The sequence below is a fragment of the Cyprinus carpio genome, chromosome A5, assembly GCF_018340385.1.
Source record: "Cyprinus carpio isolate SPL01 chromosome A5, ASM1834038v1, whole genome shotgun sequence".
Taxonomy (NCBI): domain Eukaryota; kingdom Metazoa; phylum Chordata; class Actinopteri; order Cypriniformes; family Cyprinidae; genus Cyprinus; species Cyprinus carpio.
In genome coordinates this window covers 16,337,834-16,364,700 of record NC_056576.1, presented here as the reverse complement: position 1 = coordinate 16,364,700, position 26,867 = coordinate 16,337,834, and the positions used below count along the sequence as shown (strand labels likewise).

Sequence of the window (26,867 nt, the reverse complement as noted above, 5' to 3'; positions counted from 1 at the left end):
CCCTTTTGGGTGCAGGTATGTACAGGCAACTACCGGTCATAATTAAAGAAAGATATTGAAATAAAATATTTTAATGTTTTTGAAAGAAGTCTCTTATGCTCACCAAGGCTGCATGTGTTTGATAAAACAATAAAAACAGTAATATTATTACAAATTAAACATACTGTTGTCTATTTTTATATGTGATGGCAAAGCTGATTTTTTCTCCAGTCTTCAGTGTAAACTGATCCTTCAGAAATCTAAAATACTGATTTGGTGCAACTTTGGTGAGCATAAGAATTTTTTTTGAAAAACATTAAAAAAAAAAAACAATTAAAAAATTAAAGTATATTAATATAGTGTGGCAGATGAAAGGAAGATACAGTTCAGCATAAGCATCACAGAAAGTTCAGAATTTCTAAAAAAGATCAGGAACAGAGTAGTGTGGTTCATTTATTCCTGAAATGAGCTGTCTGCACCTGCCAAACAGTGAGACACTTTCATAGTCATTTACCGTCCGAAATATTCTGAACATATTGCACCATAACAAGCCTGCTGCCACTGTGTGACCAATGAAAGCTCAGACCAACAAATATGCGAGTCGCATGGGCTTCCGTTTTGGAAAACGGACAACACTGTCACAATCCCAGTCAAGAACAGCAGCAGGTGGTCACTTCAACCCACCGTCTCTCATCCTCCCCTTTTGTCCCATAATCCTGTGTACCTCAGTATCATATTGCTGTGACTGTATCAAGGGAGGTGCCTGAAGAGCTAATTTTACTCTGGCCTTGTCCAGTGTGAGGGGTCCAGTGTGTGTGCGAGTGAATGATTGTAGAACAGAATAACTACAGAATTGGCACTTGGCTAAGCCCCGCCTACTGACCATTCTCAGCAACTGTTGTGTCCATCCAGAGACATATAGGCTACACACTGAAGAGGTGCAGCTCGAAATGGGCCACCAAATCACAACTGGTACCTGTAGGGCAGGGCTTAGTGAAGGGTCAATTATGAAAAGAAAAGAAAAAAAACCTTAATACAAAGAAAATGAAGATAAGCAGACAGGTAGAGAAAAAAAACTGAAGTCAAAAGAAAACTAATACAAAAATTCTCTGCACATCACACTTTTCCCCCACAGCTATTCTTCAGAGCACAAAAAATCAGGACAGGCATTCAAAGCTTTCACCACCATGCATTTGTGTTTCCAGGCACACCTTGAAAAGCCATTTAATAATGTTCTTTATATTTGCCTGTGTAGCTACAAGGTGTTGATATTGGCAACTGACATTGTTCATTTTCATTTCACAGGACAGGATCGTGGCTCTTACTGACTGTGAAGACACAGAGGCATTTGCAATAATATAATCTCTGCCCTCTGTGTTTTTGTTCAGTCTCAGCCAGTTTAGAGATTCTGAAGGCAATTTGTGCTTACAGAAAAAAATCTGCTGTGAAGTCTGCAGTAATCTCCCGACCTACGGATAAAGCACTGAAGAAATCACATGTGCTCAGGTATAATTTGAGCCAATTGAGCTATTGTTAGAGACTCAACGGATTAAGAGGGGTACTTTTATTGATATTTCTTAACTTATTCCTATTCCTATTATAGTCGGGTTGTTGTTAGCCAAATGAGAGACCAGTATAAGCGGTCATATTCAATATTTACAGTATTCTGACTGATTTTTCCACTGCATTACAATTTACATATCCTTTAAAATAAACTTTTAAAATGTCTTCAGTGATTGCAGGATCAGTCAATCAGGCTCTCATTTAAGTCAGCACAATGCAATATTGTCATTTACATCACTACGGTAAGAAAACCTTTCCCAAAAAATCAATGTAAATGTTCCTCAAATCATAATTATAAACCTTATGAATAGAATGAGACATGAATGAAAGATGAAGGATCGTTTGAAATTAAAAAAGCGTGTGTGTACTCAACCAACTAAAACACACATCTGCACACACTTAAGGTAATCCTCAGGTTTTACACACTTGGGAGGGGGAGATGAGGATTCTTCAAATGATTACATCTTCGCAAAAGTAGTGGCATTCGGACTCCTTGAATCAAGCTTCTGCACTCTCATTCTTGTAGGTTATTACTGGAGTAAAAGCTGGAGGTCTCTGACATGGTTTTGGAGATGCTGCGAGAGGACGAGCCATTGGAGGCGAACTCCCTGGAGGGGCTGTGAACTGCCGATCTCCCTGCAGCTCCTCTGATGCTCCCAAACGTGACCTTCTGGCCATCCTGCATCACGCAGGACACAGTGGTCTCCATTCGACTGGCCCTGTACAAACTGGTCTGGGTTTGAAAGTACCGGGTGGACTTGAGCTCTAGACCCTCGTAGGATCCCTCAGGGACGCATGGACAGCAGCGGAATGCTTGCTTAAATCCAGCACGGAACCTGAGGAAATGTTTAGAAATGTAAGAGATGGATAATGATATGGGTTTAAAGTTGAAAACTGACTAGAGGATATTAAAGCTTTGTTGTCTTTCAAAGGCTTTTGTGATGGATTTGCAGTATCTGAGTGAGGCAGTAAAACCAGGATACATTAGAGAATAATACATCACAGCATTGGACTGTATTTTATGGCACAAAAAGATGTATCATTTTGAACAATAATGATATTATAGCGAATATTACAGGGACTCTGGAAAGAGCTAGATGTTCCTGTGTGTGCGTCAATTACTGTGTTTTCACTCCAGGTGAAATTACCTGTCATTGAGGCAGCAGTAGATAATGGGGTTGTACATAGTGGAGCTCATTGCCAGCCACATGATGGTCAGATAGACCTGCTGAATGAAGGGATGCTCAAACAGCTGCGGGTAGAACTGGTAAATCAGGAAATAGACGTGATAGGGGAGCCAGCAAACAGCGAATGTACATACCACCACAATCATCATCTTCACCACCTGAAGGTTGAACAAGAAGAGAAAATTTAAGGATTGGTTATACTTTATTCTTATAAATCCAATATCTGTCCTTCAAGCTGATTTCCTCTGCCCACATTGTATGAAAACTTGAATGCTGACAGACATAATGTTCCCTAATAGTTTTCTTGACAGTTTTTTGGTGGTTCAATGGTCTTAATTTACCACCAGCAAGTAGAATGCACACGTGTCATTGAAAATCACATTAAAATGTAATAAATATCGAGCTAAAAATATGAATTGTGCAGGAGCCATTTTTCAAAGAGCCAAAAAATAGCTTAAATTACATTATATTAAATTATATTTTATATTCATATATTCATTATATTTTAAGGTTTCTATGATAAAATGTTTTATTCTATCCCAGCTTACTGTAATGTGAAGAGACAACTGAAATCCCCTTTAAAAAGTGTAATGATTTGTGTCAGCTCAACATAGACACATTGGTTTAACCAGTGCCTCGAGTAAGGAGTACTCTGGAGTACTCAAGATTAACATGAGATTGGAAACTGTGTAATGTATGTGCCCTCTAATTGATTTCTTTCCCAAATTGCATTGACTGCTCTAAAATATGAGACACCAAAGTTTCAGGAGTTTAGGACATATGCTTATTCGATAACAGTTTTATTTCCTATTTGTGTTTATGTATATGCTTTTTTTTATTTATTTATTTAGTTCCAAGGCATTGTTATCATATCATGCTGTCATCATAGCTATTAAACTATTTCTTGTTCTTGATTTTAATCTGTATTTAACCTCAGAATGATCTCAAAGTAAAAAGAGGTGCTAATGTCTGATTTTGTGGCATCCGCGCTTTAAAATTAAATTATTATAATCTTATTATAATTATTCTAATCTTAATAAGTCTGATAGTAATCAGTGTTGAATACTACTGTGAGGTTAACCCTGCCTGTTTGAAAATGATTAATATTTGAAAAAAAATATTAGAAATTTAGAAAAGTAATCAAAAATGAATCAAATGCAATAAGTAATTATTATGTAATTGCATTACTTATAAAAAAAAGTAATTGAAATAATTACACTACTTATTACATTAAAAAAAAATTAAATACTGAGTGCATCTTCAAATAACATCTTATCTTTTAGCTAAAGCATTTTTATTTTCACTATTTGGACTTTCTTTCTTTCTTTTTTTTGTCTGTGAAAGGTAGGTCAGTTGCCTTAACCTACTCTTGTTCTACAACACTGGAGATTCCTGATCAACATACAGCTTGAAGTGGGCATGAAATCAGCATGAAAACCACAATGACACACTGCCAGAAGCCAGAGCACGTAGTTGCAAATCACTCAGTCACCAGCAGACTGTTAGAGGCTCTTTGATGTTTATGAACAGAAGACAGGGACATACAGGCGCTCAGAGGTCATATGTCACATTGTGTCATCATAAGTACTAATGATGTGTGCTCAAAAAATAGATAAAGATATTTTGTGTGAGGAAGAAGAGGAAGATGTTAAGACATAATGATAGCAAAAGTATGTAAAATAGATATTGGAGAGGGAACAGTATATCTTGACTTCATATCCTTCAAGTGTGGTGAATGAGGCAGACACACACACACACACACAGAGAGAGAATACAGATGAAAGAAGCAGATGGACCTTCTCACTGCGGGTGAGTTTCATAGTGATTATTTCATGTGGCCTTGTCTGACCCTTATACTGTTCCCTCTCCAATATCTATTTTACATACTTTTGCTATCATTATGTCTTAACATCTTCCTCTTCTTCCTCACACAAAATATCTTTATCTATTTTTTGAGCACACATCATTAGTACTTATGATGACACAATGTGACATATGACCTCTGAGCGCCTGTATGTCCCTGTATGTCCCTGAACCCTGTCTGCTTGTTAACTCAGAGTTTGGTGTCTGACCTGGACTGTGTGTAGGCAAATGTCATGGGCTTAAAGGATGATGAAAAAAGGAGGAGCAAGAGGATGGTGTGATGAAGACCTTGCGTTTGGCGTTTAGCTGCTCTTGGTAACGGTCAGATGAATCTCCTGGGATCTCACTGGCCCACAGAGTCAATCCCACCACCAGGTAAGCACAGCCCATCACCAGGAGAGGGAGGAAGTAAATCAGCACCGCTACACACACAAAATACCTTCAAAAGGATAGATAGATAAAGAAAGAAAAAGAAAGAAAGAATTTTTATTTTAACATTATTGTAACTCAATATTTTTTTTTAGAAGTATTAATAATTCAATTTGCATGCAATTTCAGCATTCTTATTCACACCATTTGCTGTTTTAATTTCCTGGTTTTCATGCAAATATATAGTATATTATCCATCTTATTTAATTTATTTATTGGTTTAATTTTTTTAACTCTCATTCCTGATCTTTTGTTTATCTCATATTATAAGACCAAGGGTTATGACATAAGCAGCAAAAAACAAGATATTATGGCCATGAATTAAGAATTTGTTATACAATTTTACTAAATTTAAATGAGGGAAGGAATTAGTTTAAAGGGATAGTTCACCCAAAAATGAAAATTCTGTCATTAATTACTCACCCTCATGTCGTTCCAAACCCGTAATGCTGGCCCTGTGTCAGCAGGATCACACGCATACATTGTGGTAATCTTGTGAATGGAGACAGAGACTGACGCGGAAGAGAAGAATTGTTAAATAAAGTCATTATTTTGGGGGTTTTAAAAAGTATTCTTGTACCTTCATAAAATTACGGCTGAACCACTGATGTCACATGGACTATTTTATCTATGTCCTTACTACGTTTCTGGGCCTTGAATGTGGTAGTTCTGTTGCTGTCTATGCAGAGTCAGAAAGCTCTTGGATTTCATCAAAAATATCATAGTTTGTGTTCCGAGATTACAATGGTCTTATGGGTTTGGAACAACATGAGGCCGAGTAATTAATGACAGAATTTTTATTTTTGAGGTGAACTATCCCAACGAGGAAACTCATTAATAAAATGTGGGCACAAGTTAGTATGTCCATTTTTTCCTGCCAAGGATCTCCATAAAATAGTTTATTTCAATTACTAAAATCATCTCATAAATGCATTTATTTAGGAAGGGAGCAATGAAACAATAGGGAACAGAAACACTTCAAAATTAGAGTCCACAAACAAAAGACAAAGAAACACAGGCTGGGATCATAACACAAATAAATCAGTTGGCACAGTTCATTCAAGTGAAATCCCCCCACACTCTTCAGACTGTAATGTATAATTGCACTGATTTTGATCTATTCTCAAAACATTTTTGCCTTGCCAAATCTCTGTCAGACTTGAGTCATATTGCCTGTCTGATCAATCTAGGCACAGCTCATTTCTAAAGCCTAATGCACTGGGTCAAGCAAAGATCATGAATCAAATACAGCACCCCAGACAATGAAGTCACATATCAAAGATTTAATATTTCATATTAAACTCTCAAAACCAATTACAAAGTGAACTAGACCTCTTAATGTGTGAATTATTAAATAAACCTGTAACAGGGAAACACAGCAACCAAATTGCATCACAGTCTCCTTTAGTTTACAGTCTTACTCTTTTAAAATGCACCACACATGTTTGAATCACAGTGCTGACTTGAAAACCCATGGCCAAATCACAATAGTGTTTACTTTCTTAAAGTAACTGCTCAATAATGTTGAGATTTCCACATCCACAGATGAAAAATCACAAATATGAATGAACATTTGTGAATATTATGAGAATAATATTATCATAAATATTGTAACACTCATAAATATGAATTAGCTCAGTTTTAAAGTAATATTAAACCATCCATTCATGCTGTAATTGATATTCATGAGACAAACCAATTTCAGCTTATGTGACTGCGCTTATTTAAATCCCTTTTCCCCAAAATGAGGGCCAGACTGAGAGATACTGATATCAGGAATGCCACCTGCCAATATGAAGACAACACAGGGTTCTCTGTAATGTTGTTGCTTCCAGTGATTCCCTCCATGAGGGAGTTTAAAAACGAGGCCATGATTAATTATACTTCCATTGTTTCATATTCCTTAGTGACACAGATGGAATGCTGTCATCAGGAGTCTTGGACTTGGCTCCATTCACCTGCCCCCTTCCTACGCTAACAGCTTCTCCATGGCTGATGTTAAAGAATGTGACCAGGAATGATGACTGAACCAGGTACGGCACAAAGGAACTCTGATGAGGCCGTTTATTCACCTCTTGCTGACCGCAGCTTATACCTTGTTCACCATTTCACTAGCAATTAATAGCAATCAGGAAAACAGATGTTGAGAGAAGGAAAAGAGAAGGCGAGAGACTGAGAAAGAAAGCTTAACATTTATCTTTCTAGTTTCAGATTCTGATGTTACTTTTATACTTCTGGTCAAAAGTTTGGAATAATTAAGATTTGAACGTTGAAAGAAGTCTCTTATGCTCACCAAGGCTGCATTTATGGCCCACCCCTGTTTAAAATGTAATTTATTCATGTGATGGCAGAGCTAAATCTTCAGCAGCCATTACTTCAGTTTTCAGTGTGCTGATTTGGTGCTCAAGAAACATTTTGCTGGTTGTGGAAATAATGATAAACCGCAATTAATTATTCAAAATTTTTGTGTGTAAAACATTTTTGATGAGGAAAAAATGAATGAGCACACCTTTAAATAGGTGAGGAAAATAGAAAACATGCAGTGCTGAATCTCTCTTTAAATCTCAATCCTAACTGATTAAAAGAGGGTGAAAATCAAATCACTAATTTCAGTAGACCAAATTTGCATTCATATAAAAAAAATAGCAATCAGTGCATTATTGACAGTTATTTTGTCTAATTGCATCTTGATGTTAATGTTTTAAAAATGTAAAGGGATAGTTCACTCAAAAATGCCATCAATTACTGTTATTCTTGTCTTGTTCCAAACTCATATGACTTTCTTCTGTGGAGCACAAAAGTAGATATTTTGAAAAAATATCCCTGTGTTTTTTCTATAAACAATGACAGTGGGGTCTAATGTCATTTTGTACACCTTTGTCTTTCATTGTATGGACAAAAAAAGTATATAATAATATATAATAATACAAAATACTGTATAATCTTAATTAGAGAAAGTCAGGTAAATAAATTAAATAAAATGTAATATAAAATATCTGAGCAAACATAAAACTTGCTTCATATTACATCTCTGCATAGAACATCTACATACAAGGCCATACAACTGCAGCACATCTGCACAGAACATCGATTTTTGAATAGTACAAATGTTTGGCTTATTAATATCAGTTACGTAATGTAGCTGGATGGTTTAAGATTACCTAACAACATAAAGAGTGAGATAATTAATATCATTAAGCTCAGGTTGTGCCAAATAGTTTTACCACAACCCGTCCATCTTGTCCCATCCCACTCTAATACTCATTCTGACGCCACGTACGCACTTGCATGCATTCCAGTATTTAGACTAGCAAGGTAAAATTCCAGAGAGAAAGTGATTTTTCATCTGTGGATGTGGAAATTTCATCAACATTACTGAGAAGTTCCTGTATGAAATATAATCGTAGTTAAGTGGCACATTGCGGTCTTTATTCATTGAGTATATTAGAATGCCATATGTCACAACAATCGTTTAATTCACAGTCACAGGTAATGAAGAGATGCAGCAATATGCCAGCTAGACTTTCAGTGTCAAAGCCAAGACTTTCTACTTTCACTATGACAAAGTGCCTGACAGAACTGTGTAAAAAAAAAAAAACGCTGCCAATTAAAAGCGATGCCTCAGTATCACACTTCCAATTTGGTTTACACCTTTTAGATTTGGAGTGTCTGTTTTTACCATGAGCGAACAGCGTGAGGAACTGCCATGCAGCAGTAACTCACTAATGATATCTAAAATGGAACTGTCACTGTTTTGTTCCAGCAGCAAATATAGGTAAATGGAGCATAAAGAACATCACAATACATGTTATCAACTTCATTCTCACACAAAAAGAGAGATGAGAGTAATTAATGAAACATACTAACGATGTTTGCTTTTTCAACACTTTGAAGATATGACTAATGAATTAATACCCAAGTTAGAACACTTCAGGTACAACTTTTTATGGCTTTTATCATAAAAAAAAAAAAAAAAAAAAACCCTGATAGTGGAGGACATTTGCAATGGAGGGAGAAATTGGCAATTATTTAATTTGAATCGAGCCCAAGAATTGGCAAAAGTATGCATTGATTCTAGATTGAACCATAATTATAAAACAAATGTTGTTTTTCCTCATTCTTACCTCTGTATGTCCTCTAGCTTCTCCACTAAAACTTCCCTGGATCTCTGAGTTTGAGTCAAACATTTGCAAAAACAATCTTTGAATTTGTTCTTTCAGGATTTGGACACATCAGTCAGATATCGGAATAACAGGAAGGGAGAGAGACTGGAACATCTGATATGGTTTACATGTGTCGGAGAGGGTAATTATTCCTTATTTAGCATTACTTCACATCATATCACTACCACCAAATGTTTGACCTATTATGGAAATGCTCAAATTACTTTGTAACAAAATGATGTGGCCAGTGGCATAGCTAATGGTGGAGAAATTTTATAATCTTAATTTAGGTTCTCTGAAATTACTTTATTTTCTTTATATGGAAATTGTTTAATTGTGCAGTTTTGTTTGTTGGCTCTCTTTAAATGCAATTTTTGTTATTTTTATTTAGAAAAAGTTATTAAAAATAATGTTAAATAATAAATAAGAATAATACAAATCAATGAGTTAATAAGAGTAATTAAATGTAAATGAATACATTATTTTAAAATACTGTTCTCATCTCAGTCGTGGTATTGAGAGTGCTGTACATTCACTCCCCCTATCTACAATCCCTGCTGGTACTGAGACTCAAACCCATTGCATTTGGTTATAAGTCTGACTCTCTAACCATTAGGCCACAACTGCCTAACAAACAGCTATTCATCAGAGTATCCTGAAACAAATGTAGCATGGCATTTTAAATTGATTGAAAGTGACAAAGACGTTTATAAAGTTACAAAAGTTTTTCTATCTCGTAAACAAGGGTATTTCTAATTTCAAAAGCATAAAATGATATTGACATATTATTGAAATGTTAGTTATTTGACCTCTTTTTGCACACTTGGCCCCTCTGCGGATCTCTTCTTTATAAATTTCTATAACAGCTACCGGATGTATCTTTTGTTGTCTGCATGTTCTGTCTTGACATCTCATTAGAACTAATAATTCATTATAGATCATATTTGTGGAGCTTTTTGTGTCTATAATATCTGGACAAAATCTAGTTAGCTGCACTGCCAGTTCTTCTGGTTGAATTTCATGGCAATTTGCAGAAATCAATGCCGCATGGAGTGCACCCTGTCAGAATCCAGATTGAGGAGAGCTCAATTTCCCCCTTTTCTCGCAAGAGCTGACAAGGAAGAGAGATGGAGGAAGAGAGAGATGAAGCCTGCAGCAAGCCTGTGGGTCGCTCAAAAAGACATCTAAGTTCCAGGCTAGGCAAACTGAAACAGACTGGCCACATGCTGTTAGGGATCCGTCAGTTTTTAGGTAGGGATGGTGGAGTAATGTGTTATCTGTGAACCACTATCAAACAGAGCCAAAGAACACGATGAAAAAGTCAGATAAGTGGTGGGGTGCTGAGATAACTTCATACATCTCTGCACTTTTTGTAGTCACACAGAATTTAATTGTTAGAAACTTTTTTGGAGGATATTAATGTGGTATCTAGCTACTGGACTCCCTGTTGTACCATTTAAGTATATCCATAAGTCACTGTGTTTACAAATGCTTCATCAGGTTTGGCTGTTTATTTAAATGATAAATAAAATAAAGGAGGCCTTGCACTCCCAAATTTCTTGCACTAATATTGGGCTTGCAAATGCACATTATAAACAACCCAGATTCAGAGCAAATTTGGAGATTAATTTGTGTGGAGCAGCATTTACTGCAAATCGAGATCCTGAAAACACTGAATCATGAGCTTCTTGCATATAAATGAACACAGTGCCGCACTTCACTCTGAAACAAGCAACACATATATTTAATTAAATCGCAGATTTTGTGATTTGACAATCCCACCAATCCATATCACAATATTTCAATCAATCTTACGGCCTTCCTTTTTTGTATTGCGCAGGAGAAAGAAAATCAGGCTAGTTTGGACCTGGGACATGAGGATGAGTTAATGAATACAGAATTTTCATTTTTAGGTGAATTATCTCTTTAAGTGAAACATTACCAAAAAGTCTTTCTCTGAGCAAAAAAAAAAAAAAAAAAAAGCAGTCCTCTGGGTGGTCTGAGTGTGTATGTGAGAGCAGAATTATAAACATAAACCTGTGTGAATGTTATCTGAGAAGCATACAGATAATTTGTCAGCACTCAAGCATAAGCATGAGCTCATGTCAAGTATGTTGCATGTGAGCTTTCATGACACCAGACTATTTATACTCTGGCATGTGTCTACAGTCTATTATAACACCCAGCACGGCAAAGCCATGAATAAGAGCTAGACAGTGTGCCGTGCAACACTTCAAACCCAGTTCATGTGCTATAAAACACACCTGGTGTCATTTCTAATCAGACTCATCTATTGTGTTAATCTGAGACAGGTCTCATCTCGGTTTGGCGCTCTTAACCCATCTGTACCAGTCATTACATCTTCATTATAAAAATAATAAGTGCTACATCCATTCAGATGTGTATGGTGTGAATGCTAAGCATGCTATCCGTTGCTGACTAGATGACAATAACACCTCAAAAATTGGATTTACAAAAGAGAATTTGAGGGGATTATTCTTTTCATTGAGTGAATTTGTTATTTACAATATGTGTTAAGAGATTCACACATGCTATTCACAGACTGTTATTGTTTCTGCGTGTGAAATTAGTGTGAAGCTCAGAAGATGTAGAGTTGAGCTAAACTAAAATATCTCATTTAAGACAAACAAGATGATTGCCGTAGTATGAGTGTAATCTTTAAGCTGGTGTTGATGAACAGCTCACTGCTTACAGTGCTGAAGACAGTTTGGTCTCCTGCTGAGTGCTTCCAATCTCATATGGATCTGAAGATGTTTGTGCTCAGTTTTTACTTCCTGCATGCTTGTCAAAATCAAGATGCTGTTAAAAGTTACTGGAGTATAGTGCACAGCAAATCATTCTTACTCAGTATTTTTGGACTTAAAAATATCTGACATTCTTAAAGCAACATAAAAGTACTTGAGAAGCAAATTTGTGTATCTTACATTTTTGCTGTGGCCCTTTAAAACTTAACTCCCCCTATTTCTTCATTTCTAATTCTATTTAGGATCCCTTAAGGCCCGTTCACACCAAGAACGATAACTATAAAGATAACTATAAAGATAACGATATTAGCGTCCACACCAGCGAAAGATATCTTCTGTTTATTCTAAGCGCACGCTCGTCTGCCGCTTTAAATTCTCGAGCGCGTTACAGCAGAATGAATTCTGATTGGCTGTCAGTTTTTTATCGTCATCAGCCGGAAAATAAATAGTTTTGAAAGTGATTCCAATGATATCGTTTTTCTTTGTCTTTATCGTTATAGTTGTGGTATGGACTCTGCTGTTCTTTAATACTGAAAACGATTTTTAGAACTATATCTTTATCGTTATCTTTATAGTTATCGTCCTTGGTGTGAACGGGCCTTTACAGTAAGACATTTGCTAAAGAAGGCACATCAGTTAGATCCAACTAAAAATTAATTTGTAATTTTTTTATTTAATTATAATTTTTTTTGCTTATTTGCCTTAATTAATGGTAAGTATATCAAATTCTATATTCAAAGATAATAAAAAATTAATAATAATTAAAACATTTCAGTTTGTCAGCCCGAGGAGGTAGGCTAGATGAGTTTTATTTCCACACAGAAAAGTTATTTTTCCACATCTACTTTCACATCTCGAGCTTGTAAAACACTATTATTCTCTCTCTCTTTAATTTTTTTTCCTGCAAACTAATGAATATAAGCTATTAAGTTTTATTATTTCTTTCTTTATTTATTTTTATTTATTAAGTTCTATTTGTTTCTTGCACTGAAGTGTGAATTATAAAGAAATATACTGTGCAGTAGAAAAAATAATGTGTTAGCTGGTAGGAACACCGGCAAAAAAGTTTTATATCACAGCTCAACTGTGGTGTGAAAGACAGTAATGGAAGAAGGGAGTTTGGGGAAAAAATGTGAAATGAGATTTAGTGAGTAAGAGAGAGACAGTGGGGTGCTTAAAAGGGAACATCTCGTGTGCCTTAGAAAGCTGACTCCTTCACCAACTAACAGATAAAGACTAGCACTTCTCACTCACAGCAGTAAAGACAGACAGAAAGAGGAATAGAACAAGTACACCAGAAAGCTGTACAAAACAGAATGTGAGGGAGAGGTAGGAACAGGTGATTGAAATATACAGAGGTGATCCAAAAAAAGAAAATAAAACAGACAGAAGGGGTGTAGAGATAGAAAGAAAAATTAGGCGTGTAAGGCAGAGGGTGAGAATTCATAGTAACACCAATTTTCTCTGGTGTCTTTCTCTACAAAGATAACAGCAGTGATATATCTAATAAAGAAGAAGAATCTTGTTGAGAAAAAGTTTTGTTCAAGTGTGTTAATAAGTAATAAGTAATAATCCAGCACTGGAAATTTTTATTGTTTTTCTAAGTGCTCACTGTAGTTGTTTATTAATAAGCAATGGCAGAAATGTTCTCTCCAGCACACAGTTCTCAGATACATGCTCACCAAAAATGCTACCATGTTTATATTGCGATGATATATCAGAAGAGCTTTTGAACATTTCTAATCTTAATGTTAAGATTTACTTTTCTTTTTGCAACTTGGAAATGAGCAAATACTCCACAATAGATACCTGATATCCGGATCAGTACGTCACATACACTTTTTGTCGAAACAGTTCACTGTTTAGCCGAGTTATTTGTGCAAAATCGGATTTCAGGAGTTAAGTGGTTTTGTGATGTCACAGCTGGCACATCTGTGCACCACCTCCCCTCACTGTGTTTAAAAAAAAGTGACGGCCATGAAAACTTTTTGCAGAATGATCTCAGAATGGGCTCAATGTACTGGACCCTACCTGGTTTTGTACATCATTTTCACAGCACTTGACATTAGACCTCAGCACTTCAGATTAACACACACAGGCCAACTTTTTGAGAGTTAATAACCACAATACGGAGGAGTAATAATCATTGGCGTCTGCTCTTGTAAAGTCATTGTATTTACCCTTGAGCAATATTTCCAATTATATTTGCTTTAATAGTCTTGCACTCTTGTCTTTTCTCTCTCTTAGAACCATGGCTTTCCTGTGTTTACTGTTTTTTTTTGTAATGAAGCTCCTCTCTGTTGTTACATAAGCCAACATTTAGGGAAAAGGCAGCACTGATTTTTGATTGCTCCAAGAGCAGGGGCGTAAATTTCAGTAGTGGGGGACAATAAACATAAAATTAAGCTAAAAATAAGCTAAAATTGTACTTGTAAGGACAAGTTTACACAGAAGAAAGCCTTACTACTATTAGTGTAACAGGGAGACCATGCCAAATTAGACAACTTAAAGCTGTTGTTGGTCGCGCTGTGATAGCGCTCGTGTCCGTTGTAGACATTGCTATCCATCAAGCAGGGAACGTTATTATTGCTAACATAGAGGACTCATCGAAAAATACATTGACATCATCTGTATTAAAGAGAAAATAATCACTTTATCCGATATTTAAGTGAAAAAAATAGCCTTGACAGCCTTGGAGTTCCACAACTTTTGACATTGTTCTCGATCACCGGACTGTGTGTGTGTGTGTAAGTGATGCAGGGTTGCCAGGTTTTTGCAATAAAACCCGCCCAGTTGCTACTCAAACTTAGCCCAAAACTAGCCCAATCGCGTTTCAAAGGGGGTTCCCTGGTAAAAAAAAAAAAAAATCACGTTCCGGGGGGTAAAATACACGGTTTTCAGCTGGGTTTCTTCAGTAAAATTTGCATGCGTTATTGGGGTCGCTAGCAAGCAAAATTGGACCAAAGCACTGTAAGGCAAGGGAGGGGGAGACTCAAAATGTTCATAAACTTAAAACACATTTTTGCCCCATTTGCATTTGTGTTGTTTTACTACTTACAAAGTTATTTAAAGTATAAAACATTATTTACAATACACAGCATGGTTTTTAATCATATTTTTAGGGGGGACAACCCACAGATGGAGGGGAGGGGGGGCACCTACAGCCAAAAATATACATTTCCGAAGCAAATATTCAATCTAAACATTTTCCAATATCAGCAAATGGTGGCAGTAAGCATGCTGATTAGTTAAAAATGAGATGTTTACATTGTTTTGAAGTCCAGGACAGTGTACTCAGGCCAGTCGATGTAGCAGACCACCCTGCCAGGCAACTGGTCTGTGTCGGAATAATAGTACTGGGGGAAGGCCAGCAGGAGAGCCAGCACCCAGATGACCCCGATGACCACCTTCGTCTGAGTTGCAGACATCCTCTGCTGCAGGGGATGAATGATGGCCATATATCTGTGGAAGAAAAAGACAGATGTGCTGAAAGCTCCACATCTGTTGTGTACAGAGATATTTACATATTATTTTTTTACTTTAAGCTTATTTTCAGTTGAACGAAAAATGTAATTATTCAAAATTAAACAAAAACATTTATTATTAAAGCAATTAAAGGAATAGTATACCCAATAAAGCAAATTTGCTGAAAACTACTAACCCTCAGGCCATCAACGATGTAGATGAGTTTGTTTCTTCATAGGAACAAATTTGGAGAAATTAAACATTATGTCACATTACACCCAAATAGCTGATAAAAACATTACAACAATCCACAAGTAATCCACATGACTCCAGCCTATCAGTTAATGTCTTGTGAAATGAAAAGCTGTTTGTAAGAAACAAATGCATCAAGACATTTTAACTTTAAACCATTTTTTTCCAGCAACAACACGAGTCCTCCATAATATTGCTTTCTCCAATTCTGTGGATTTTGATGTGAGAGGACAACAGAGGATGGACTTTTTCACTGAAGGAAGCCTAATTATTCATTATGGACTCACAAACATGCAGCTTTTCACTTCACAAGACATTAATTGATGTACTGGAGTCGTGTGAATTCCTTGTGGATTACTGTGTTGTTTTTTGTTTGTTTGTTTGTTTGTTTGTTTGTTTGGATTCTCATTCTGACGGCACCCATTCACTACAGAGGTGAGCAAGTGATATAAGATTAAATTTCTCCAAATCTGTTCAGATGAAGAAACAATGTCATCTACATCTTGGATGGCCTGAGAAAATTTGCAAATTTTCATGTTTGGGTATACGATTCTTTTAATGCACTTTTATGGCTCAGTAAATATTGTGTGTACTAAATGTTTTCGTTCTGGTTAGGGAGTATGTATTTTACATAATCAAATAAATTAAAGTCTTAAATGCATGCGTTTATTTGATGTTAATTGAGTTCTTTTGAGCCTTAATTATAAGTCTCATTAAATATAATTTATAACATAAAAAAATTATATATATATATTATATATAATATATAATATTTTTATATATATATATAGTAATAAATATATATTAATGAATTTTTTTATGTAATATTAATTTAATGAGACTTATAAAAGAGCGTATTCACTTTCCTTAGAAAATCTTGGTGGCATAAATTAAGACAATCGATCTGCTTGTGGATTTGGCTCTCAGCACACATTTCACTCTGTTTAAACCACTCTTATTTTCCTGCTGTGATCTTCATTGATACTTTGCAGCTTGGGTTGTGCTTGAAAGCATGAGATATTGTCCTGCTCTGCACTCTCAACAATTTAAGCTGTCAACATATCAGTGACTTCATCACATCCACACAAACACACACAAAGATCACAAAGATCTCAGTGTTATCTAAGATAAATCCTCTTAAATCATTTGCTCCAATATGGAGCTTTATCATTATAAAACGGAATGAAAATGTCCAGAGAGTAAATCCCCCACACACAGCTTACAAATCTACTGAGCGTCTACAATAGTTGATTTGTGGTGTTTTTATTTATGGGTTTGTGCTATAATACAACAGGCTAGTGTATCATTGTGATAATATGAGCTCTGCAATAATAAAGAAGATCTGTTCCAGTTATCAGTTATATGGACAGTGAATACACTTGTGGCAGGATTTGTTTAACTTATATTTTTGGAGTTGGAAGAAACCTTGCAGAACTTCATGTACCACTTTCAGACTGTGAGATGGTATTAAAGGCCATACTGTGTCAGCATTTTATCTTAGCTTTGCTTTCCTCAGAAGTTGTGCAATGTGTGGTCTCTACTAGAGTTGAGAACCAAGATTTTCATGCTGTTCATTCTGTCACTGGTTCTCAGGGTGAAACATACAGTGTGACCAGTGAAGTCTGATTCTTGAGCGAATGACTCTTATGAGATGTTTAGTTTTAGTGAATCACAAACATTTATAAATTTTGAACAGTTTCTCAATTAATCTGACTGATTTACTAAACTGCAATTCAGTGGCGACGCCAGAAATTTTAAAGTGATTGGACCTTTGTGAAATTAGCTTGAGTGCCTACTCTCAAACTAAAGTACATTATTTTACATAAGATAAAATTTGGCAGTCTGTTTTTGGTTGAAAGAGAAAAAAAGGTCAAAAATACAAGCCAAAAATATATGCCTAAATTGAAAATAAAAATGTGACTTTACTTGAAAATGTGATCTGTTATACACAACAGATGTCTTGTGTCATATATCGTTGAAAAGGTTAATTGTTTCACATAGGCCAAACAACACCTATTACATGTAAACAGTATACACATGCGGCTTTTGGGCCACGTTTTGGTTTGTAGCTTTAGCAAACATTAGTAAACCCTAATAGGTCACATACATTTATGTAAAGTAGGTGTTCTCAATTCAAACAAGCCCAATCAAAGCATAGCCCACTGTGTAGATCTTGAGATAATCATCATAGAGTGGCATTACATGCCGCTTCACTAAAGCCAAAGGGCTTCCGGGATCCAAATGTGTGTTAGTGATGATGATGATGATGATGATGCTTTTTTTTCTACACCATTTTAAAACATTGGAAAGTTCAACCAATCCACCAATTTCCTAAGGAGTCTATTGCATTTTAGATTATGGTACCTCTGATCTGGGGAAGTTTCACTAAAAAACACTGAAACACATAATTTCAAATCATGAGGTTGTGCTACAAAAAATCTTTATCTGTCAGTTTGATTGAATGAGCTGTAAATTTTCCTTCATGTTCTATTTTCAGACGTCAGGAGAATAACGTAACACTTGGTATTTTGGTGACATATAACAAGAATATCTATGGCAAGAGCTCTTTTCAATCTGCTGAATTCTTTTCCTCCTGATTCTTTTCCTATTTTTCTTTGTATGAAAAAAGACAAGATACACTGTGCATTTATAATCTGATCTCCCAATTTAATTACAATGAGTAATTCATTGGAATGCTCTAAGATTCTCCAAAAATCCTGTCAATTATCTGTCAAAGTGAAAAAATTCACTCAATATTACCACTCAGTGTTCAGGTAATGAACATTTTTGATTAAGGCTATGTTACATAATACAGACGTATATTACTACAGTGATATTTAACACACCTGTGATTGCTGTAGAAATAATCATAATATTTGATGGTTGAAAGGTTAGTAGAATAATGTCATCTCATTGTACCTGTTTTTTTTTTTTTTTTTTTTTGAAAATGCTTATTATTGCATTCCTAGAACAAACCTTTGGTTGATTGTTTACAGTTTAACAGAAGTTACTCCCATCATTCACACCTAGTGTCATGGGAATAGGAAAACGGTGGATAGAAACTGGATCTCAGGTAAGGTGGGTGGGTATACTGGGTAGAGATGGTGAGTAAAGACCAGTCAGGGACTGTTTTACTGGATTGAACTGATCACTCAAATTGACAGCTCTTGCATTTACCATTTGCCATATAACAGAAGTGCACAAGTGGAAGAGGAGAGCTCAGCCAGGATATTGATTCTTTGATCTATTCTTTACATTTTTACACATGCAAGTAGTTCTTATGTTCATGTATTCAAGCAATTATTGTCATGTATACAGGATTTTTCTCCTTACTTACAAATAAACAAATTTGTATCTCATTTGGTTGTGTGGACTAACTGCCAATCCTGGCCCTTCTAGCCTTGCAATTGCCTCGAACTGTTTTCACCATGGGGGAAAAAAATACAAAGCAGAGACGTGTATTTAAATAAAGAAATGCTACTGTAGTCGAATGCATAGATAGACCGACATCAAGAACAGCCGTACCCCAAAACACAAATCATGTATGCCACAGATTCTGCAAATTTCCCAGAAGGGTGAGCATTTTGCATTGCTGGTTATAACTATATCTCAGCATTTTGCAAGAGAAAATGCATTTCTGTTTTTCATTTCTTCTTCAAATTCAAAAGAATTGCTAATGATAATCGTTAAGAGTAAACAGAAGCATTAATTAACTTCTGATTCACATCTCTATAGGTTTCCTCTGACTATAATCTGGTTTACTATATTAACTCCAGACATGGCAGTAATGGTGGCTTCTGTGACACCCTCCCTACAAGCAGAGCTCTTGATTAGGTTGACTAGTTCCCTTTTATTTCTTTTTTAGAATATTGACTCTGTATCTCCTTCAAAGTGACTACTGGCCTCTCTCAGTAACATTAATAAGTCTTCTTATCTGGATTGTGCAGAGAGGAACAAACTTTTCTAACAATTCTACCCACAGGACATTCAAACGTTTGGCTATTGTTTTGTACTTTTATTTCCTTTTCCTGATTAAACTTGTTTTTAATTAGTTTCTAACTTCTTGGAATGCTCTAGTCTTAATATTCACAACTGTCCTTTAGATTCAAAACCTGAATAATGATCAATTTATTTTAATAAAAAGGTTCAGACCAATTGTTAGGCAGTTGTGTCCTTGTTAAGACAAATGTTTTTCTTCTGTGTAAATTTAGAGCCCCTGCATGGACTGAATATTTATGCACATGGAAAATTTATTTTTTTGTTAAGAAAACCAATGTGACATTGAAATGAAACATCTATCACCATTTACTGACCTTTATTTTGTTCTAAACCCATATGACTGACTTTCTTCTGTGGAAAACAAAAGTGAATATGAATACAGATCTTTTCCCTTTCACTTTTATTATGTGGGAAAGCACATACGAAAAGTGAAAGCAGAAAGATTGGCTTTAAATGACCAAAAATAAAAAACATAAGCATCATAAATAACTTCTGAAGCAATATGACAGCTCTGTGTGAAGAACAGATTGAATTTATAGTTCCATTGTAGCACTTGTAACAAATTTTGATGGCATCTGACAATTAATAGTTTTAACACACCATTTTTGCAGTCCATATATAGCCTATGACTTTTGAAATACATTTTCAGCAGTTTTGACTGAAGGTAACATTACTAAATCATCTTTTATGGGTGTTTTATAGTGCATTCGTTATTTTGGAGTTTGAAAGATCAATTCCCATTTTTCATTATTTCTGTTCATACGGGTTTAGAATTTAGTTTAGAGTAAATTATCATAAAGTTTTCATTTTGGTGTGAACTATTGCTTTGAATTTCCTTGAAATTCAGTGACAGTATAAAAATAAAACATCAAAGAGAACAAAACGTCAACTTAACATTCGTAATTCAGTAAAATGAGAGAACTTCCACTCCACTGATAGTGGGGAAACCTTACAGTTAAACCATCAGCAGGCACGCACACGTGTGTGCATACACACACACAAGTGCACACACACACACATGCACACACGCACACACACACGTTTATTTAACTATCTAAATGGGGACATTCCATAAGCATAATGGTTTTTATACTGTACAAACTGTATATTATATCGCCCTACGCCAACTCTACACCTAAACCTACCCCTCACAGGAAACTTTCTGCATTTTAACAATATATATATATATATATATATATATATATATATATATATATATATATATATATATATATATATTATATTTTTTTTTTTTTTTTTTTTTTTTTTTTTTTTATTATTTTACAAATGAGGATGTTTTTGGAGATTCTGCTATATGGTTAAGTAGGTACACATCCACCAACCCACCCACACACACACACACACACACACCCACACACGCTTATAAGTGATGGACAGTCAGATTTTTTCCATGAATTTGTTTTCAGCCTCTACAGTCATGCTCACTTAAAGTGATGTCCTGAAGGACAATATGATTACATACAGTGCCAGAAAAGATGAGTGAGCAATGAGGAACTGACAATAGACTCATGGAAGAGTCTCCAGTGGGTGAAGAGGTCAGACCAGCACGAAGATGCATTGAAGAACATCTGTTTGGAGCTCAGGGCAACAGATCATCAGTCTGAACAGCGCCAGTGCTAAATCAATAACAACAACATGCTAGAGGGAGCAGAGATTGACAGTGCGGGATACACAATTTGATGCTTGCAGTGCTTTTCTTTCAAATTTAGCTTCTCTCTGATAATTTGATTAGGAATCTTAATCCTGCCACACATGAGAGTTTGAACCTCCGAGCCGTGTGTCGTTTCACCAGCACACAAATGCTCTTTAGCACGCAGTCACAACTCGACTTTGAGAAGTGTGTGCTTGTCAGCACCTTTATATGTTTTTAAATGCAAGAAATGAAACAGGGAAGTAAAAACAGCTGATAAGTGAGACAAGTGAGAATGTGAAATATTATATTTAGACAGAGACGCAATCGTTTATTGCTACTAAAGCACATAACACAATTATGTCACACACTAAAGCTCAACCTAAGTGATCTGTCTGCACAGAGGTGACAGCCTTGCTGCTGTTTGTGATTGTACACCTGTCTTCATGTGTTAACAAAGCAACAATGACTCAAGCAGAGCAACAGAGCTGAAATCTGGGCAGGAAAAACACCTCAGCCAAAGTGCCTAGGAGAGTTTGTATTGGAATAATTAATTATTTTAATTATTCAATTATTAAACTGGGGTTTACTGGATGATTTTTATACTCTTATACACAGCAAGTCAAAATAAAGATCAATATCTATCTAAATAAATGTTGAAATATAAATATTATAGTATATATGATTTAAATATAAAAAACAATATCTAAAAGATATAATGAATACATTTTTATGACTAATCTGTTATTGTGCTTGACTTTCTCTTAAGTATAAAGGGTAGGAGAGACAGATATATATATATTTTTTTCGTATTGTGACATCCTAGTTAAATGGATTATCGAAAAAGAAAAGAAAAATGTAGGGCGGAGTTTTGGTTCTATCCAGCTATTGATTGGATGGAGGCGAATCTGAATGTGAGCTTAAAGTCAATTGCAAGAAAGGGGCAGGTTTAGACTTAATGACTGGAGAAGTATGTTTTTCACTAGAAGATTTAGCTACGATATTTAAATTTTTAAAAAATAAGGCGAAGAATTAAATGCAAGGATGATTTGTACATTTACATACATACATTTAGAAAAAAGATATAGGGTGCATTTTCATTTCATATGGACTTTAACTGTTCCATCTAAAACTATTTAAGGTTTGTCAGAAACCAAGGATTCTGAGAATGCTAATTAAATGTTACTTCTACATTACATCTTTGGGCATAATTCAATTTTCAATCCTCCTATTGCCCATTAGTTGATAGTAATTAAATTACTGCCTAACAGAAATCACTTAAAATTGGCAGAAGATAAAACAGGCTAAAATTCTACTGAAACATTCTATTCACAGAAGTACTCAGAGTGCTTAATGAAAAGCTCTAGGCTATGTAAATGTCTTCTTTACAAGAAAAATCAAGGCATTTGCTCTGAGTTATTTATTTGTAAACCCATGATTAATTTGCTGTGTATGATTCAAAATATGTTTAGAGAGAATGTAATCTTGGCTTGCTTTTTTTTCTGCCAAAAGACTCTTCCTAAGATAAATAACCCATTAGTTCTCCAACAAGTATTTCCTAAGGACCTGAAAACACACAGCACAGTATTTCCCTGAAGCCTGCCCTCCATCTCCCCCATGGGTCTCTCAGGTAATAGAATTTTAAAGAAGTTCATGTTTCTGCATGTAGATAGATGAAAGCAGGCACTGTTTTTCTGATTATTAGATGTGCTGTGTCAAAAGGTTGGAAAAAATGACATCTTAGAATTAGAACAGGGTGATGAAAGGTCAGACATTACCTGGAATCTGGGCCCTCTTGTGAATAATCCCTTATATGCTAAGGTAATTGAATGAAGAAACAAGGCAGACACAACACTCTTACAATTACCTCATCACCACTCAACCACACACACACTAAAGAAATTAAGGTTTCTAAACAATGACTATGGAAGGTTATGAGTGAGATGATAAATAACTATCATCTATCATATGACGTCACAGAAAAATGAAAGATAATTCCTAATATGGACCTGAAAAGAGCTACAACATTATACTTGTGTTTGAATTTTGATGGCAGTACTAATCATTGCTTAACATTTCACAATTATTAGCAACAATAATTAGCATTACTATTGCATATCCATAGTAACCATAGTTCTGTCAACAGTAGAGTAAGATGCCCCCCACCTTATTTTTTCAAAATCACATTTAATTAATTTTGTCATTTCATGTGAATGTCAACATGTGTAATATTTAGTCATTGATCAAATAGCGATCTGTGACATTGTATTATCTTGAATGCCATAGTTTTGTGTGTGTGTGTGTGTTTTTTTTTGTGTGTGTGTGTGTGTGTGTGTGTGTGTCTGTCTGTTAATGAGGGATTTTGGACACATTAATGTTTTTAAATTTATGGAATATATATATATATATATATATATATATATATATATATATATATATATATATATATATATATATATATATATATATAAATAACATTTATTTTGAAGTGAAACGATAAAATTAAACCCTTGGGTAAGATGGCTTCTTTGAATAATTTTACATTTTGTGCTATGACAACTAATCAGCCTTTTTTTGTTCTTTTTATTTTCTTTTAATAACACATTGGCTGTCATACTAGACATATGTCTAAATATGTTACAATTTAAAAGTAAATCTTCCTACATTTTACCCTACCATTACTGTTACTGCTGTAAAACCATAATAAATTAATATGAAAATTACTAAGCAGTGAAAGAAGCATCAGGAAAGCAGAATCTTTTCTATTTTTGACCAGGGGTGGCTAATATCACATTACCAGTTATTTTCTACAGTCGGGAGGAAACCATGGCTATTTTTATAGGGGGCTGTTTAAAGAACGAAACGAACTAATTATTTAAATATTGTGCACTTTTATATTTTAGATACATTTATATAGTTTATATTTTGTTCATTTTTAACAACAAAACACACAAAGAAACCTAATGTTTCCCCACGCGCACAGCTGAGATCCGCGCGTATGGCGCGTGCCACAGTGTGAAAGGAAACGAATGAACTTACCTGTCGAGCGCAATCGCGGTCATTGAGTATATAGAAGCGAAGACGGCGGCTATGGGGAAGAAGTTGTGGAATCGGCAGTAATAGAGTCCGAAATACCACTCATTGTGCACGGAGTAGACAAAGTTTATAACGGTGTTGAATGCGGACATTGACGCTTCAGCGAAAGCCAAGTTGACGAGGAAATAGTTCGTCACGGTTCTCATGCGTTTGTGCGCCAAAATGATCCATATCACCGTAATATTGCCCACAACGGAGACGATGACAATTGTGCTGTAAGCCACTGCCCAGAGCACTATTCTCCAAACCGGTTGCACAAACTGGTTCCAGTATATCTCGGTTTCATTCTGTGCCGTGGTGTTTGTCCAGTTACTTTGGAAGTCAATGGAAGTGATGGGCGAATCCATACCTATCGGGAAAAAATGTTCAGTGTTGTTAAAATAGTAAGTTTTTTTTTTTTTTTGGCTGGATGTTATGTTAATGTTCAACCGACCATGTCTCCTTTTGAGAAAAAGTCAAATTATAGAGTTTCATTACGCAAAAAGAGTTCCGATTCGTATCCCTCAGTCAGTTGTATTCAGTGATAAGGAAGGATGAGCCCTGTGTTTTTTCAAAGAAGACAAGACTACAGATCGCAACGCCCTGCTCCTTCACTTTTCCTCAGCACGAAACCAATTTTAGCTCTCGGTTCCACGCACCTCACTCCTCTGAGCGTCGCTGCCAAGTGCGCGGCGCGCGCACACACAAGCAGATGCTGTGAACAAGCTTCTGAGAGAAAATGAAGGGACGCGTCCTCTCACAAACAGTTCTCTCTTTTTAATACGAAATTTGAGTAATCTGCATATGTGATTCACAGCTCGCCAGGTGTGCCACGTAGGTTGGAAAATGATGTTTGGTCGCGCGCAGATGCTGTGCGAGCACGAGGTAATGAAACAAAAAGAATAAACCCGGCACTGGAAATCGATTTCTTTCTTTTTAATTTGAAATTCAGAGCTCACCTTTTATTTAAATTTGAAGATGCTGTGTGGTTCTTTCGGGTTGGACAGAAAAAGGCTAATATATGTCTTCATATTTTTGTTTAACGATTAAAATTATTTGGTATGATGCGTTATGCCAGTTCCTTTCCACAATAAACCACTTATTTACCTATTCTATTCCAACTCATTTCAATTTGACACAAGTAATTCAGCTCACGGTCCCCACCTGGTGGTTTCATCTCAATTCGCGTTAAATTTAAACTCAATCTGACAGTCGGTTAAGACAATGCTATAGAGTAAATACAATTTTTATTATTTCTGATAAGCTGTATTTGGGCAGCCTCGGAATCAGTTGGAACACTGACTGCAAGCCAACATTTGCCCGACGTCAGTGCCGTACCTCACTGATGCGCTGAATGGGCACAGATCCCAATCATCTTCCAACATTTAGTTGCAAGCCTTCCCAGAAGAGTGTAAGCTGTTATGGCTGCAAAGGAAGAGATTAATGTTTTTTATGTATTAATTTATTTATTTATTGGCATGTTTTATATGTTCAAAATGAGAATCAGTAAGGTGAGGCACTGATGTTGTGTCATGTAATCTGAAAAGTTTCCTGGGGTTTTGGGGAAAGGCTTTGTGGAGGCCTTTCAAATTCAACATCAGATTCAAATTCAGATAAGGATATTGCTTTGTCGAGGCTTTTCTCATTCCTTTGGCCATCCTTTGACTGTCATCATTCACAATACAAAATACACACATTATTCACGCATTATACTAGACGATTCAGAGTAAGCCCAGGGAACTGCCCTTTACATAGCAATTTTTTAGCATTTTAGTGAATCACTCTTTCAACCAACACTACACTGCTATGGGCATTTATTTTATTTATTTATTCTTGGGGGATTTGTATAAAATAGCAGGTATATATATATATATATATATATATATATATATATATATATATATTATATTATATATATATATATATATATTAGATTTTTGATCATTTGTGATAATTTTCACTATGAGAGTTTGTTTGTTTTCTTTTTGAGTAAAATAAATAAAAAAAAACATCCATAATTCAACAAAAGGACTCCACATGCAAATTATGTTGTTGTGGAGAAGGCACATCACAGACATTACCTGAATTGCAGATTCCTCCAAGAACCTCTGTGGAAAGCATGTAATTGGGATGAGCTGCAACTCTTCAGTGTTAATTAACCATGTATCATGAAAGCATCTGGGTTCCAGGCATCTAATTTCACCGACACATATGGACATATTTTTTGCATTATTATTTATTATTTTCCTTCATTTTCTTCTTCTTATTTATTTATTTATTTATTTTATTTTTTGGTTGTATAAGATATTTTCTATTATGAAACCGCTCAAGATTATCATGAGGAAACTGGATCACTCAAAAGATTGTATTCAATGCAAAAAATGTAGCTTGGCAATCCTTTTAATGCTCTTGTCTTTTTTGAAGTCTTGTGTGTACTCTAACTTTTAATCATAACTACATAATATCTTCTGGCAAG

At 35.4% G+C, this 26,867-nt stretch overlaps 1 protein-coding gene across 3 annotated transcripts; it reads right to left on the bottom strand.

Moving 5' to 3' along the window:
• Nucleotides 1-225: 225 nt before the first annotated feature.
• LOC109082852 (substance-P receptor-like) lies at nt 226-25,177 on the bottom strand. 3 transcript variants are annotated; one of them, XM_042755346.1, is made up of 6 exons: nt 24,846-25,177; nt 24,356-24,761; nt 15,217-15,411; nt 4,881-5,031; nt 2,691-2,887; nt 226-2,378 (listed from the first exon to the last, which is right to left on the bottom strand). In XM_042755346.1, exons 2-6 carry the CDS (start codon nt 24,757-24,759, stop codon nt 2,057-2,059), a joined length of 1,269 nt encoding a protein of 422 aa, XP_042611280.1. In that variant the 5' UTR covers nt 24,760-24,761; nt 24,846-25,177; the 3' UTR covers nt 226-2,056. The 3 variants fall into 3 exon arrangements, with proteins under 3 accessions (XP_042611280.1, XP_042611285.1, XP_042611272.1); XM_042755351.1 differs by having other exon boundaries at nt 24,890-25,177; XM_042755338.1 differs by having other exon boundaries at nt 24,356-25,177.
• Nucleotides 25,178-26,867: the final 1,690 nt, after the last annotated feature.

Bases quoted from the DNA above. Each gene is read 5' to 3' on its own strand.
- LOC109082852 (XM_042755338.1), bottom strand. From the start codon at position 24,759: ATGGATTCGCCCATCACTTCCATTGACTTCCAAAGTAACTGGACAAAC. The intron at 5,032-15,216 runs GTAAACATCTCA...ATCCTTTTGAAG, and splicing joins GTCCTGGACTTCAAAACAAT to GTATTTTGTGTGTGTAGCGG. The intron at 2,379-2,690 runs GTAATTTCACCT...ACATTTCCTCAG, and splicing joins TACTGCTGCCTCAATGACAG to GTTCCGTGCTGGATTTAAGC.